Source organism: Phaethon lepturus, unplaced genomic scaffold (genome assembly GCF_000687285.1).
Source record: "Phaethon lepturus isolate BGI_N335 unplaced genomic scaffold, ASM68728v1 scaffold17194, whole genome shotgun sequence".
NCBI lineage: Eukaryota > Metazoa > Chordata > Aves > Phaethontiformes > Phaethontidae > Phaethon > Phaethon lepturus.
This window is the reverse complement of record NW_010537218.1, coordinates 58,528-74,096: the sequence shown is the minus strand read 5'-3', so window position 1 is coordinate 74,096 and position 15,569 is coordinate 58,528. Positions and strand designations below refer to the sequence as shown.

General features: G+C 49.0%; 1 protein-coding gene across 1 annotated transcript in view; it reads right to left on the bottom strand.

Moving 5' to 3' along the window:
• CTIF (CBP80/20-dependent translation initiation factor) overlaps positions 1–15,569 on the bottom strand; it is a 113,392-nt gene that overhangs the window by 50,644 nt on the left and 47,179 nt on the right. The window contains 1 exon segment of the mRNA XM_010286437.1: positions 10,938–11,014. Coding sequence (XP_010284739.1) covers positions 10,938–11,014 — 77 coding nt within the window.

Genomic DNA, 15,569 nt, shown 5'->3' with positions numbered 1-15,569 from the left:
GCTTTTCCAAAATTTCACAGCCTTAAAAATGACACGTTCATGGCAACCATAAGATACGTTCACCTTCGCTTTCACCCAAAATAACTCACAATCTTAAAATCCAGGGTGAGGGCCATTCCTGGGACTATTTTTATTTGTGAAAGGAGCCCTAGTGCTGGCCATGAATAGATCAGCATGGGAGCGGCTCTGGAAATAGTGCAACCCTTCAAGACAGCGTGACAATTGCATGAACACGGGCTGTCAGCTTATTGTAAGGAGTTCTCAAATAAATACCTTGCACGGCACACTCCGGAGTGATTTGGGGGCTTTTCTGAGCAATCTTTCCAGCACAAAAACTACCTGGCCTAAGGAGGATGCGTGCCATTGGGATCCCAACCTCTTGACTTGCCCATGCAATGCTTGCAGAAACAACCATGGAGTTTTCTTCCAGTAAAGTCCCGCTGAGAAAACATTTTGCAAGACAAAGTGCTGGGACAACTTGCTTATATACATATATATCTCTCGGTTATATATATGCATATATATTTCTCTCTTTAAGCAGAGAGTAAAAGATAAAGCGGGTAAACAAGAGGGAAAACCATTTTTTTTTAATAAGAGATGAAACCGTGGAAAAGAAGATGACGCCTGTGAACTCAGAATCAGATAACAATGAATGCAGAAGAGCAGACGTTCATGTAAAATAAAGTAATATTGTCCTTCAAACACAAGCTAGACATTAGCTTCAGCATTTAGACACAGGATGACAAGCCACACTGCTTTATGGCCCATTCTTGACCCTCCCATGATTTCATGTGCCCATGATACACCTAGGCATTTATATTTCTCTTAACATTGAGGACCAAATCCAAGGCAGCACACATACATCCACAACGCAGCTTAGGCCGAGCTGAGGACCCTACAGCTCTCATGAACCAGTTCCCAAAATCCCACACAAACCCAAGGGTTTAGATCAGCTCACGTTTTGTCTGAAACGTAAGTGCCAAAAGCATCACTGCCATGCACATCCTGAGATGTCACCATCTCCTCAGACCCCCTCAGTTCAGCCAGCTTCTGCCTTAACAGATTCATCAGCTGGGGAGTCACCCACCAGCTCCCTTCTAGAAGAAACCTTCTAGAAGAAGGTGCAAATTGTTAATGGATGTGAAAACGAGATAGGGATCGTAGCAGGAGTTGGCAATGCCTTGAAGGGGCTCAGGGCTAAACCCTTCCACCTGTGATGACAACAGTTTGCTCTGTCAGCACCTGTTTATGAAAAACTAAGGGCAAAAAAGTCAAATCTGCACTTCACCCAGGCTGCTGAAACACCAGTGACTGGTGTCAACTCCTGCTCATTAGCAGTGCTGAGCTGGCTTGGCTGGTAGACCCAGGTCTGGGTCTATCTACCCAGCTGATGGGTGAGGAGGGCTTGCTCTGGCCAGTGAAGCCAGGCAGCCTCAACAAGGGGCCAAGCTAAATATGGGTGAGGGATCTCATCAGCCATGTGCATCTTCCAGGTACAGATACAAGTACATTTTCTTCACACACCAGAAATACTTATGGCAAGCACGGTCTGAAGCGGAGACTGCTGCCCCCAAAGCTTCTCAAGAAGTGCTAAGGCAGCATTCTCTGCGAGTGTGAAAATGTCCTGGTGGAAACCTTGCTTTCCTTGGCTGAGAAGAGATTTCCCTTCCATGAGATGGGAGAGAACGGGATGCCCTGTCTTAAGTCTTTGTTCTTGCTGAAGAGAGCCCAGAAACAAATCCCTGTCCCAGAGCTTCCTCTGGTGTGAGGTGCTTTGGCTCAACTCCTCCCACAGCTCTTTGTTTTTCAGACTTCCTTGGTTCTGGTCAACATGGGAAGACGAAATAAAGCAAGGAAACCTGTTCTCATAAGATGGCCAGACTCATTTTTCTTATGTGGGGGCAAGAAGATCTCAGTGAGAAGCTTTCCAGGGCTCTCCAAGCACCTGTAATTGCCACCTTTGTGAACTCCCACCCTGTCCCAGGGGAAGGGGAATCCTCCCTTCTCTCTACGCAGCACTGGATTATTGTAGGGTTGCTCACAAAGGCCAGTCTTGTGCAGGACTTCTACCAGAGTGCCGCTGTGAAGACCCTCAGGTCCTGCGCATAAGTGCTTCGTGTACCGAAGAACTGCTCCCCAGACAGCTTACAGCAGCAAGATGCATTTAATGCATGGAGAACATAGGCACGGGGAGGGGGTGACATAGCATCATACAGCGAGTGGCTTTAAATTGCCTAATTTTAGGTGTCTGAGATGTCAGAGGCCAAATGTGAGGTGAGGATCTAAACAATCAGTAGCAGCCCAACCAGTACAGGAGGTGGAGACTGGGGAGGGGGTCCCCTGGCCAAACGCCTGCTTCATGTTGAGATGAACCATCCTCCAAACTCCGCTGACTGCACCATTTTAGTGCAGGTTTCACAAAGTCTGGTGTCTGCTAGCTCCTTGCATGGATTTCATGATATGCTAGGGCGTTGGAAATAGGAGCTGTGATCACGGAGGTGAATCCCAGCCGTCTCTGATAAAGGTCAGAACTGAAGTGAGGTCTTCCATGTCCTGCCCGAGGGCCTTCGACACAAATACTGAGTTTTGATGAAATCAAGTGTCCTCCACCACAGGCACACGCTGAAGTTCTCCTGGATTTTTTAGCTGGAACAATTATTTTGCTTTGTGTGAAGTAACATCATAAGACCCTGAGCTGATCCAGCAGGCCATTACGCTCCTGTTGAGGTTTCATAACAGTAAAATGTTTTGCCGGTGCTACATAAAGTCTTTCAATCAGCTGCAGAGATGGAGAAAAACAACCTGCAAAAGCCTCCTGATGCCACAAAGTCTACTGGCAGCTTGGCAATTCAGGTTAAATTTAGTCTGCAGGACAGGGGTCACTTCAGTCGCCAAGTTAATAAAAAAAAAGGGAATAAAAAGTCTTGTGTTGTAGAGTTTTTATGTAATGACAAAGCCGCTCTCAATAGAGAGGTGGCAACCCTGCAGCTGGGAAACGCACCCGGCTCTCTCCTGCCACTGCCTCCTGGCATTAAAAAAAAGGAACAATGAAAGGAAAGGATTAAATTTGCTTAGATGAGTATCTTTTAACCCTTCTGCACCATGCCTTTAGCTAGGCACACAAGGAGGACTGAGCAGATATGGAGAACAGTAATGGATACGCACCTCCTGAAGTCCTGCTCGTGTGGAGCGTGTCCTGTTGAACTCAAAAAGGGTTATTTTTCTCTTTAGATTAGTCTTGAGCCTACAGAGCACTCTGATATTTACAGAAGTATTTTTCCCCGCATAACATGAAATGCAAAATCCTTTTAGTTGTTGCTAGAGTTGGGAAAGGAGCTGTAAATATGGCATCACCTTTCGTGGTGCGTTTTGCCGGCAGGACTGCAGCCCCACCATCTGCCTTCAGGGGCGACTCACGGCTGGGCATATTTTCACTGACACCCTCAGCGTGCAAGGGCTTAGCGCTGATCACAACCGCAGAAACAAGAGCAGCTGGGTGGAAAAGCCCTACTCACCCCGCCGCAGCTTGAGACGCGGCTGACAGGCAAAACAAACTCCCCGATGGATGCTAAACAGCAACTGCTCCACCTTACTGCTACTGGTGTTTCACAAGGACCACTCTAATGGCAAGAGCGGTCTTCCCACCGGCTAATGGGAAGACCTTACGCGTGCAGCTCTGGGGATGGTGCTGGGGCAGGAAAAGTGGCTCTTAGATGAGCCAGTCCAGGACTGATGCTAGATATAAGCTCAACTTCGGATGGCTTCTGCAGAGCTATTTGATCACCTGTGCCGTGTAGGTACTGGGGCTGGGATTACTGCACAGGGATGGTGTTGGGCTGTTACAGCCCCATGCCGTGCTGCGTCCTGTTCACTGAGCCCAGAGCAGAGTACAAAGGCAGCGAGGGGTCTTAATGGAGCCAAACCACCTCCAGATCTCAGCTCCAAGAGGTCCCTCTTGACGACAAGCAGCTCCACCCACGCCTGAGTCACCCCCAGCCGGATGCCGTGGGTCGTCAGGAGTTGGCTTTTTGGATAATTCAACGACCACTCCTTCAATGGGGAGCCTGGTGCAGGCTTTGTTCTCGACAACCTCCTCCCAGGAGCGGGATCCCATCACCCTGACCCCTGGCAGAGGCTTCTCCTCGATGCCTGGAAGGAAGGGCAGCAGGGCCGGGCGATGCCAGTGTGTCTGGCCAGCACGGCTCTGTGGGTTGAAGGGGCTCCTGCTTGACCCCTCCTGATACCATCTCTGCCCTGCTCAATCACCGCCTTGCCCAAACAGCAGCTGATGGACTAACCATGGGTCGGTCTTCCCACCAACCTACTGATAGCCTCGCGAGAGGGTACGGGAGTAACTAGAAGCACGGGGAGGAAGGACCTTGTGCCCCTGCAACCCCCTCCAGTTCCCTACATCTGTTATGCCCTTGGTGGCAATCAAGGCAGACCTTCTGCTGACTTCCAGTCTTAATTAAATGACCAGTTTTATCCGCTTGCTGGTCATAGCAGCATGTTTCTTCATCACAAATAGCCCTTCTACCCTGCGCTGTTTACCCAGGGTACCTCGAGAGCAGCCGCATCCGCTCCCAGCCTCTGCCGGGCAAGGCTGAACCAGCAGACATGTGCGAAGCAGCATTTCCTTCTCTGGGCTTTCAAGTTTATTTTGTCCTTCACTTCCCTGGGTGACCCTGGATCCTCGTATTAACAAACAGCAAAAAAAAAAAAAAAAAAAAAAAAAAAGAAGAAGGCAGAAAACTTTTGCTTCACCTCTAATCTCATCTCAAATCCCCTCTGCTAATGGCTCCATCTCACTCCAGCATCATGCGGTCCTGCAGCTCCCACCCAACCCCAGACCTCCTCCCTGAATGAGATCTTGCCCTTGAAGGAGCAAGCTGGGCAAAGCTGATTCCTGTGATGTTTTATGACAGGGTAAAGCGGTAGAGTGCCCTTTATGGTGTTTTGAAAGGAAATTGTACAGGAACAATGTCCCGAGCAGCGTGGCTATTGAAAACCCTTCACAAAAGGAGTTTGCCACAAGAGGAAAAGCAGCTTAATCAGTCGAACTAATCACTGTAGGTGGTTGAGTGTCCCTGAGGGTCCGTAAAATCAAATATAATGGGAAAAGAAATATATCACAGCTTGCCTACGCTCCTCGGTGGAGCTGCCGGCAGATCTGGGACGTTCCCTGCCTGGCCCCGAGCCCGCTGTGACCATCCTTTGGGCCGTCCCTATGCAGGACCACGCTCGCCTCTGGGCAAGACCCTGTCCAGGGCCACGTGGACGGGCTGGGCTGAGCCCCGGCAGGTCCCTCAGCAGCGTGGTGGCCCGTCAGAATGATCCAGGCTCCGAGCAGGGAGCCAGGACAGGGGTGCCTGCCCCTGTGCGCTCACCCCAGCTAACCCGGTTTCGGCGTGGGCGCGAGCAGGAGGGGTCAGCGGCGCTTACACAACCCTCCTGCCTCAGGAAGAGGAAACTGTCCCTGACAGCCACCCGGGGCTCTCCTGGGAGGGAGGATATTTCTGCCTCCCCCAGCTCTAAATCTAATTAAAACCAGAAAACAACACACACAAAAAAATAATCCAGACTGTTTTTTCCTGATCATTTAAGTGTAAAGCCAAGTTAATGGTAGGAAGCAAATTGGGACAACGCAGGAGAAAACTTGGGGACATTTCTGTAATCCTGTTGTCAAAAGCCACCGGTATTTTTAGGGCATGCTGAGGGGAGATGGGGAAAGAACACAAGCCTCTTCGCTCCCACCCCTTCTTCTCTGTTCACGAGCCAAGAAGACCTACGCAGTCCTCTGCTCCACCTCCTTACCTCCACACAAGGGCTTCACGAAGGATGGAATCCCAGGTGCTGAAATGCCCCCCTTAGATCCCACCCAACAGCAGGAGTAGGAGACAACACAAATTTCAGCCACAGCTAAGGGTGACAGTCCTTCAGCCAAGGCTGGCTCTGGTGCCCAACAGCCCTGGCCGGGACAGGCAGAGCAGCCCCTTGTGGGTCTGGTCATCCCAAAGCCTGGAGACACACCAGCTGCACTTGGAGGAAGCACAAGGGATCCACACCTTTTCTACTGAAAAGAGGAATTCAGATGCCTTTTGGAAAGAGAGGACTGGTTAGGCTTTTACTCCATCCTCTCCAAGAGATGGGGCTGCACTTCCCTCTGTCATCGTCTCCTATTCTTGCCCATAGACTGATCACCAAAAGCCCCATGAGGTACCAGTCAAGCATCTATGCACACATAAGGATCTCCTTTTGAGAAGGTATTCAGCCTGATTTGACTTTTGAACCCAACAAGATGTGACTGAACCAATGCGATTATGATGGCGCAAACTTTTTAAGACTTCCCCAGCAACCTTTTCCTGGTCCTCAGCAAAACTGTCCTCTTCCTTAGGTGACGCAGAACAACCTCAGTACTCTGTTAACCAGAAGACCGAGAAGTAGGTATAAACTCACCTGCCTTAACCCATTGCAACTCCATATATTCCTTGTAAATCCCACCTAAACCAGGCAACATTTCTCACCACACCTACAAGGGCTGGTGTAAGCCTCTGGGTATGCATTTCCAGGCCATGGGGTTTGGCCAGCCGGACACTCCATCCCAAAACACATCATACCAGAATGCCATGGGAAGTGGAGAAACCCTGTGCAGCATCAAGTTGACTTGCAATGCTTCAATAGATACTTAAGAAATGGAATTTTTGGGAACTTTTTGAAAAACAGGGGGCCAAACTCAGAGCCCACCTGCCTAAGGAGACCATATCCCAGCACAGCTTGTGCTCTGCTAACAGAGATGCACTGGGTTGGGAAGAGTCGGAGGAGAGGACTTGAGAAATAGGTCCGTTGTGCCCCCTCTCCCAGAGTATTATTTTTCTCTTGACTGCTTGCAGGAGAGAAGCGCAGGAGAGGTCCTGCAACCGCCCAGGGAAAGTCCCTCCTTCCCTAGAGGTGGTTGCCTACGGGAAATTGAACCAAGTTGCCTTTGCTGATATCTAGGTAGGGTGGGTCTTTTGTGGCAGCGAACAGCAGATTAGCATTTGGGACAATAAAACCCTCATTGGTGTTTAACACTTGCTCACATGGACATCTATGAAAAAAACTGCCTCTGCTGCTCTCTTTCCACAATCCCATCAAGCGGTGATGCCCTCCCTCACCCTCATCAGGAGTTACCTCTCTTGCATCTAAACCAACAGAGAAAACACCAGGTGTGGGATTTCTGCAGGGTGAGGTGGGGAGGGCAATACCTTTCACTGGTCTCCTGCCCTGATTATAAGCTCTTTGCGGCAAGGACCTCCCCACCTCCTGTAGGCTTTTACAACCAATCCCTCCACCAGATGTGGCTCCAGTGTTGATCACTCTTACCAAAAATGTGTTCAACAGACCCACAGTGGTCCTTAACTGGGAAAGTCAAAGCCTGTTTTAACGACACCTCTAATTCACTCTTCGTTTCTATCTTATGCAACAAATAAAACATGCATCCCATGGAAAAATGACTTGTGGAACAGAAAAACGTATTGTATGTGCAAGGAGAGAGCTATGGCTGCATGCCCATAGGGTCGCTTCTCCCCAGGAGAGCGAAAGGTGCACAGCAGAGACCTCAGGGTAGGTGAGCCGTGCTCCTCCGCAACGCGGTGACAGCATTTCCCGAGGAAAGGTGACGGGAAGGAAGCGTGGACGGGCGCTATTTATAGCACGGCCGGATGTCAGCGTCGTTTTGCATGAGAAACAAAAGGTGCTTCGCTAGCCCAAGACATGGCCCCTTCTGAATGTCACCGTCGGGGAGGGGAGAGGAGCCCACATGTGCTCTCAGAGGGAACTGGTATCATTTGTAAGACCAGCGGGAAAAAAATAGTCAGATTTCTGGGTACCAATGTGCTTTATCAGCTCTTTTATAATAGCTGTGTTATACGAAGTAGCAGCCAACCCGAAGGTCAGCTACAACCAGGCAAGGCCAGCTGGACCCGTGCATCGTGCCGAGGTCAGCCTGGGGGGTGACTCCTCGACCCAAGTTGGATGTCCACTTGTGAGCAGTGACTCCTGCACATGACAGGAGGATGCACACCATGGTCACTGGGATGTCATCCTTCATGTATGAGGCAGGTCCTGGGCAGGGAGAGATGGTGCACCATGGACAGGCATTGTGGGGTCTGGGGTGCTGCTTAGTGCCAAGTGCTCACCACCTTCAGGAGAAGGGGAAAAGCTGCTAGATGAAAACCAGACCCAACTGTGCCAGGGCTTTGGGGGCCACACCTTCTTCTAACCAACAGAGCAGGACAACCTCTTTTCTTCTTGCAAATCTACTCCATGTCAGCCCTACTTCCATCTTTGGCTGCTACCAACTCCTTTCTAAGAAACCAGCTCTTCTTCCCTTGGGTCCAGACATCCAGTTGCTTCCTAACCCCCCTCCCAACCCACACACCACCAAACGGCCCTGCTCAGCCTCTCCCAAGCCTCGCTGCCTCCGATGCCCCACCCACGGTCTTGCAATTTTGAGTCTTTTGGTATCCAGATGGGGTTTAAAACAAAAAGCTCATAACTCGCAACTGTTTTGCTGGCCATAAAATCTCATCCTGAGGGATGTTTATGTCACCTGTGTGGCTCTGAAATGAAGCTTTTCTCCCCCAGAATGATGCCTGGGACATTAAGATAATAGCACTGCAATAAAGCGTGAACAGCTTTGTAATCTATTTGTGCTCCAATACAGTCTGTTTTGGGGTTTTTTTTCTATTCCCTTTTTTCCCCCCTATTTCTACCATGTTTTTCTCATAAAATAATCATTCTGAGACCTCACTTACTGCTAGAAATCAATTTTGAAGAGCAAGTGCTCTCTGGTGACATCTCAAACAGCACTAGAAGGACTAAAACTCCCCTCCTAGTCCCAAAAGCACCGCAGAGGCAAGGGGACCCTGAAAACCCCCAGCATCAAACCATGTGGCATGGGGAGAGGGGGGCTGCTGGGGTCCCCAGCTGAAGTCTAGGGGATGGGACCATGCCTTTTCAGCTTAAATAATTATTTAAGAGACTGTTGTTTTGTTTCGGTTCATTCCCTCAAGCTCAGCTTCTTAGCTTTTTGCAACTAAAATAATTATGTTTTTCTGTCTAAGCTTGGACACCACCATGGATGGCTGTGGAGGATTCAGGCAGGACTGCATCCCCTCTGCTCTTTCCATTTTATTTCATTTGTGACTGCTTAGGGCTGAAACAGTCCCGTGTCTCCTCCCGCATGATGCCATATCGACTGGGTTTTAAGGCTTCTGTCTCTCCTCCCGGGATATTATCCCAGTGCTACTTGGTCTGGGCTGTATCTCACCCCGTGATCTTCCAACCTCAGCCCACGGCAGTTTCCTTTGCTATCTCTCCTTGCCTTCTGTGTGGGAGGCAGGGATGCCCTGGGGGGCTGAATGCTTCTGTCTGCTGACGACTTATCTGAAGGGACCAGAAAGAAAAAGAAATAGATGTCTGGTGTGATCCCTCGGACCGTATGGTTTTTTGGGTGGGAGGAAAGAACCAACACGCAGTTCCATGGCTCTGGTCCAGCGCAGCTTTGCCCATGGGCCTTCAGGCAGGAGACCCTTTGGCTCTGCAGGTCTCCTCTCCAGCAGCATCATGCACTCTTTGGATGGCAGAGGAAGACCTGCTCAGTGAGCCGGGATGGGAGCAGGACGAGCCAGCCTCTGCTGTGATTTCTTGGGGAGCCCAGCTGCGAGAAAGCCCACCCAGCTCGCTCTTGCAACAAAGGCAGACTTCAGCTTGGTTTTAACCATGTTTTGGTGTTCACAGGGCTGCAACCCAGCTGAAACAAGACCTTTTTTTTCCCTAAATCACAAGACTAAATTGCCTTAAAAATTGCCTACAGGAAAAAAGGACAGAGCCCCAAAGAGGAGAGAAAACAGAGTTTGCTGCTGACAAAACCACCCTGCCCACAGAAGAATGCTTCTAGGATGCCTGAGCAAACTCTTTTCAGCTGTTTTTTGGTCACTCAGTAAAATCTGGGAAAACCAAACCATGCACAGAGTTAACTGCATCACGGCTGTTCACAAGTCAGTAAGTGATGGGGAGATTTGAGGACACACTCCAACTACTGTTACAAGTGTCTGTAGGACTCCCCCGAAAATCCCCCCGTGAGGCATCAGAGCTCAGACATGGACTTCAGATCACTCTAGGAGAAAAAATTGGCCACTTTTTCTCCTGTTCAGTAACATTAACCTTGCAAAGCTCTATTGCCCTGGTCGTGTTGTCTGAGCCATAGCAGAACACACCGGCAGAAATAAAGCTGCATGTGCAACTAACTCCCTTTTTCCCCACTTATTTTCATATTTAACCATAGTCACAATTCCTATCAAGGACTCTAGATGCTCTCTTGTAATTAAATATGCAATTTACACAATTAAATATCCAATTGACCCAATTAAATTAACTCAATGGACTGAAATCACCAATGCCACAGGAACTCAGCTGCCTATTTAGCACATCCCCTCCTTCAGGCAGACAGGCATTGGAGTCTTGCTGCAAACCCCTCTCAACCACACCCACGTTGCAGGAGACCCTGAAAGTCAGCGAATTTTGCTTTTCAATTGAAAGAGAGGATGCAAGTTGCAAGGACGCAAAGCTTTTGCAGATAGTAACTTGCCAGCTGCCTCTTCTATAAAGTGGGGGGATCTGGCTCTGCTGGAATAAATGTAAGGGGAAGAGGAGGTCCGTAAGATACTCCTGGAGTAGTACAGGACATACCCCAGATTTAAAAGACAAACCAGGGGGATGGACAGAGTCTGCATTTTCAGGACGTTAGTGCTCAAATAAAGGTTTATGCATTAAACCAATGCCAGCAGCTATTAAATAGCAATATTGTCCAAAGACACTCCATGAGACAGGGGTGGTGAGGATATGCAACGAGGAAGAGAAGATTAAAAAAAGCATTAAAGAGAGGTTTCACCTACCTCCGGTCGTTTCTCCTCCTTCTGAACAGTTTTTTGGTGTGTGCGATTTCAGCTTCATGAGGCAACGGATGGTAACCCTGTAAAACAGAGGGAAAAGCAACGATCAGTTCCAAGAAACAGGAGGCATGGATATGGAAGGGGTCAGAGCGAGACAGAGCTGTACACTCAACTTGTGAGCCTTATAAAAGAAACAGTTCGCATCCAAACATCCTTGCAACATCTCAGACCCTATCAAAGCAGGTCTGGAAATCCACAGACTTCTTGTACCCTCTCAGGGCCGTTGCAATGAGCAGGGAATGACGTTATCTGCAATTTCTATATGGGAGAAACCACACAGGGCAAATAACTGCACCATGTATAGGTGGATCCCCATATACACCATCTATAGGGAATTTACCCACACCACACAGGACACTGCTGACGCTGCTGCACCTAAACCATCCACTTTTCATTGGGTTGTTTCCTTTGTGTTTCTATATTTACCTAAAACCCAGCTGTAAAGATGTCTGTAAAGAGATGATGCTCATTAGCATTTTGAGGATACTGGAGTAAGGAACACGAGCCACAGCTGGCAGGTCTGTTGGGGCTGTGCCCCCATGCCGTTAGCAAGTCAACAACCACGTCATGAGCACCTCGCTGAGCCTACCCTCCGTGAGCTAGTCAACCCATGCCACCGCTGGGGAAGGGACGGGTGGCATCCACCTTACTGGAAAAAACTGAGATGACAAGGATGTTAAATGATTTGTCCAAGCCAAGCCAGTGGAAGAGCTGTGTGTAACTCAAGCTGCTGTCTTGTCCTCTCTCCACTGAAGGTGCCGACTCTCCGATTTGACATGTTCATCTGATAAGGGGGATGCTGTATTTGCCATCCTACTAAGGGCATAGTGAGGCTTTGTTAATGTGAGCAAAGAGCTCTGAGGTTCCTGGACAAAAGGCACTATGTAAGTGCAAAGTGTTATTTATTTTCCAGGGACCACAGAGCTGTCATAACCATAATGAATTCTATTTACGCAGTATTGTACTTCCCCGGCTGGCAATAAAAGCCCTGTAAAAGTCGCTCCTTTTATTTCCATCGCAATCTATCTCAGCCTCGGAGCTCCAGGCGCTGCTGGTGAATCACCACGCGTGAGGGGCCACGAGGGAGCAGCCTGGGCAAGGGCAAGGGCTGCATGGGAATGCGTCTCATCGAGCAGCAGCTTTGTCACATTGGCATGACAACATAACACACTGACTTCAAAAAAAGTCCCTCTCTCTCTGCATGAAGAGCCTTAAAAATGACAGTTAATTTTAGTAGCAGTTATTGAGATAATATTTTGAGTTCCTCTGGTGGAAGATGTAATGGAGGAGAAAGGTTGCTGGGGATGCTAATGGATTGAGGTTTGCAGGCCAGAGAAGGCATCCCTGTGTCCAAGACCAACAGGGTTTATCGTGACCATCCATCCTGGCCTTCTGCAAAGAGCCTGGAGAAACTGCTACTGCAGCAACCCTACAGTTCCCACGGCAGCTGGAACCTTTCATTTCAGAGACCTTCACTCTTTGAGACTTCAAGCAATGAAGAAGTCACCAAGCCCTTGGGTAAGTCCTGCTGCTGACTTGCACATCCCCATTGGAACCTTGCTTTGGGTGCAGTCTTGAAGCGTGCTTCCTGAGAAGGTGGTTTCCCTTTTAACTTTCTTCACTTTTAACTCTTCCAGAGAAAATCAGATGCACCATGATCACACGGTTTAACACAGGCATTAGAAAGCATGTTCAAAAGTAGTACCCCCTCTCGATGACCAAATTATCCTTCTCTCCCACTAAAACACCCTTAACACCCAGAGGTGCCACACGAGCCACAGCATCCTGCATGATCTCTGATAGCAATGGTTCAAGGGCCATCGTTACATGAAGTTGCCTTAGCTTCCCTGCAGATCTGCTCATCCAGCGAGGATCTGCTCAGCATTGCACGTTGTTCTGTGGTCCTCTGCTCATGTCCCTGCACCCAGCACCAGAAAGAACTCTCCTCATGCTCCCTAGTTGTCATCTCACCGCTCAAACATAGCCCATCTTTGATTAATAAGAGGTAGTTTGCGAGTAGGGAAAGCTGGAAACCTGCTCTCCTGGGGCTGTGTATGGGTTATCACCTAGTTAACCAGGTCTGACTTGGGCTTCTCCTGTGGTCAAACACCTCATGGTTAATTCTGTGTGGCATCTTTGATGTCTAATAGCTTAGAATCATACTGAACCTTCTTCATTACTAAGGGTTGTGGTTTGAGCCTTCCTCATCACTTATTTTCCCAATCACTGATTTTCAATGAATGCTGAGGAGGAGCTTAATATCTCCAAGAACTCCATTCCTCTGAAAATTTGTTTGGAACTGGCCAAAGGTACGAAACCGAATGAGAAAAGGAAGGGAGGGAGCAGACACACAGAGCCCAATCACATCAGCTGTGCTAATTTAAGAAATCAGGCTAAAAACAGTAGAATACTCAGTCAGGCTGTTTCCAAATGTTGTACTACCACAGGATGCTAAAGCTTGGGGTATTTTTAAGAATTTAAGCTGCATTGCAGACACATGTGCAAATACAATTACCTGGAAAAATGAAACTCTCTCTGTGGAACAGAAGAACCTAAAGCACAGATTTCCTCAACGCAAAGCCTTCATTAAGGTCTCAGGAGCTGCCTTTCTGCTCTTTCCGACCAGAAACCATACGTACGGTGGTGCACTGCTGCATGTCCTCCTTTCAGAGCATCCCTCTGCCCACCAGCAGCAGACAGCATTGGGGTGAGAGATGGATTAATTACACGGGAATAAGGCTCCTAATCCAAGGAGCACTCCTGGACACTGCCTGGGCCTGAACAGAGGAGAACTTTGTGTCCCCATTAGGAAAATCAAGTATCTCCTTTCTCCAGCTGAGCAGTTCCCTTCCTTAGTCCTAGTCACGAGACAGTGTTTTGGAAAAAAACAGTCACCGATCCCTACTCTTGTCTATTTTGCTGCCTAAACAGAGCTAAATTTGGAAGGGAGAAAAGTTGACTTTTTTTGTGCAGCAAGCTGATGTAAAAGGAAATATCAGCAACTTGCAAGAAGGCTGGAGTGGCTGGAGAAGACCGAGGGTGCTGCGTGGCTGGGGATGAGCTAGAGTCCCAAGGGCAAGGTGAGCGCCTTGATGACACAGCTTTTGGGTTTGTCTGGAGGCTGCTCCCCACTACGGGTCATGCAGGACGGCAATGGAAGTGCCTTCAATAGAGCTGGCTTGCTGAGGACAATGTACAGCTGAAATGCAGCTCTTCCATTTTGCAGCAGACACACTCTTTATGAAGCTGAAATCCCTGAACAGAGCCAAAGGGAAATGTCTTGCAAGGCAGAAGACCAGCCTCTGCTCCGCAATAGGTCTACAAGAAGACCGAGACAAGAGGGATGTTTTTTGCTCCTGCTTGGGCCAGAAGACACCATCAAGCCCAGGTGCTCATGTTTTTTCTAGGCAGGTTTGCAACTTCTTAATGGACAGCAAAATCACATGTGGTCTCCCTCCCACATTGGTTTTATTTTGATATTTATTTGCAGGTGGTTGGAGGAGAATGTAACCAACATTCCAGTGTTGCTGGTCCTGGAAGTGAGGGGTGTGGGAAAAGCAAAGAACAAGGAGCCCATGGTCTCAGGAAAGATGGCTAATAGGGGTCATTTTCAATTTTGGAGCTAAACACTCTGCGGTTTACATGGTGGGAAGCTTGGAGCAGAACCTGAGAACCCCATGGGACTTCTAATGCACGTACATGAAAGTCAAGTTTAAATCATAAACACACGCTCTAGCAAGAAAGGCCAACAGCTCTGGAGAAGAAGGGACGTTCAGGACTAGTCTGTTCTCTGGGACAGCCCCCTAGAGATCAGCTATGTTGTGATGGGCACACTCAGTTTTAGATGTTTTGGGGACAGTGGCTCTTGGAGAAAGGAAGGTGATGTCTGGCAAGCTTAGACGACTGTCATATGCCCAGCTAGCATATGCCAAGGCAAATCTGTCATCTACCGAAATTGCTGCAAACAGACGGCAGAAGGGAGCAGGTCTGACGACCACGCGTACTCTTTTTGTGCTTTACCTTCCCAGTGAAGGTGTCTGCCCAACCCTCAGCCCCGTGCACCTGCCTGTGGGAATCCAGAAAGCTGGCAGCTGCCTCTCCGCTGCCCCAGACCCATTTACACCAAAGTTTAATGAAAGAACAAACAAAAAGCTTTCAAGATCTTGTTGGCAATCTGCAGCAACCCAAGAGCCTCTGCCTTGCCCTGCACCTATACCTGCCCATCCCCAGCAACATCGCTCTCCTGAGCCATCCCACCCCACATCTCGGCCCACTAACCTGTGGGCTACTGGCCTAGGAGAGACACGAGGAAGAGGGGAAGGACCAGAGGAGGGAAATGGTTGGTTTTACAGCTACCCTGCTATGAGCAGGAGCTTTGCCATCGTTTTTCTCATGCCTCCTCTGCAGCAGCATCAGCTGAAGAAGCGGGAAGGAGGCAGCAGCTTTGCGTGTTTTACTGGTGATGGTAAATCACAGGGCAAACCACCAGGAGCTAAGCAGAAACAAGGCAGGGGGGTTGCTGCTGCTGGTCCTTCTGTGACCACCCTGTAGCAGCAAACCCCAGCGATTCCTTCA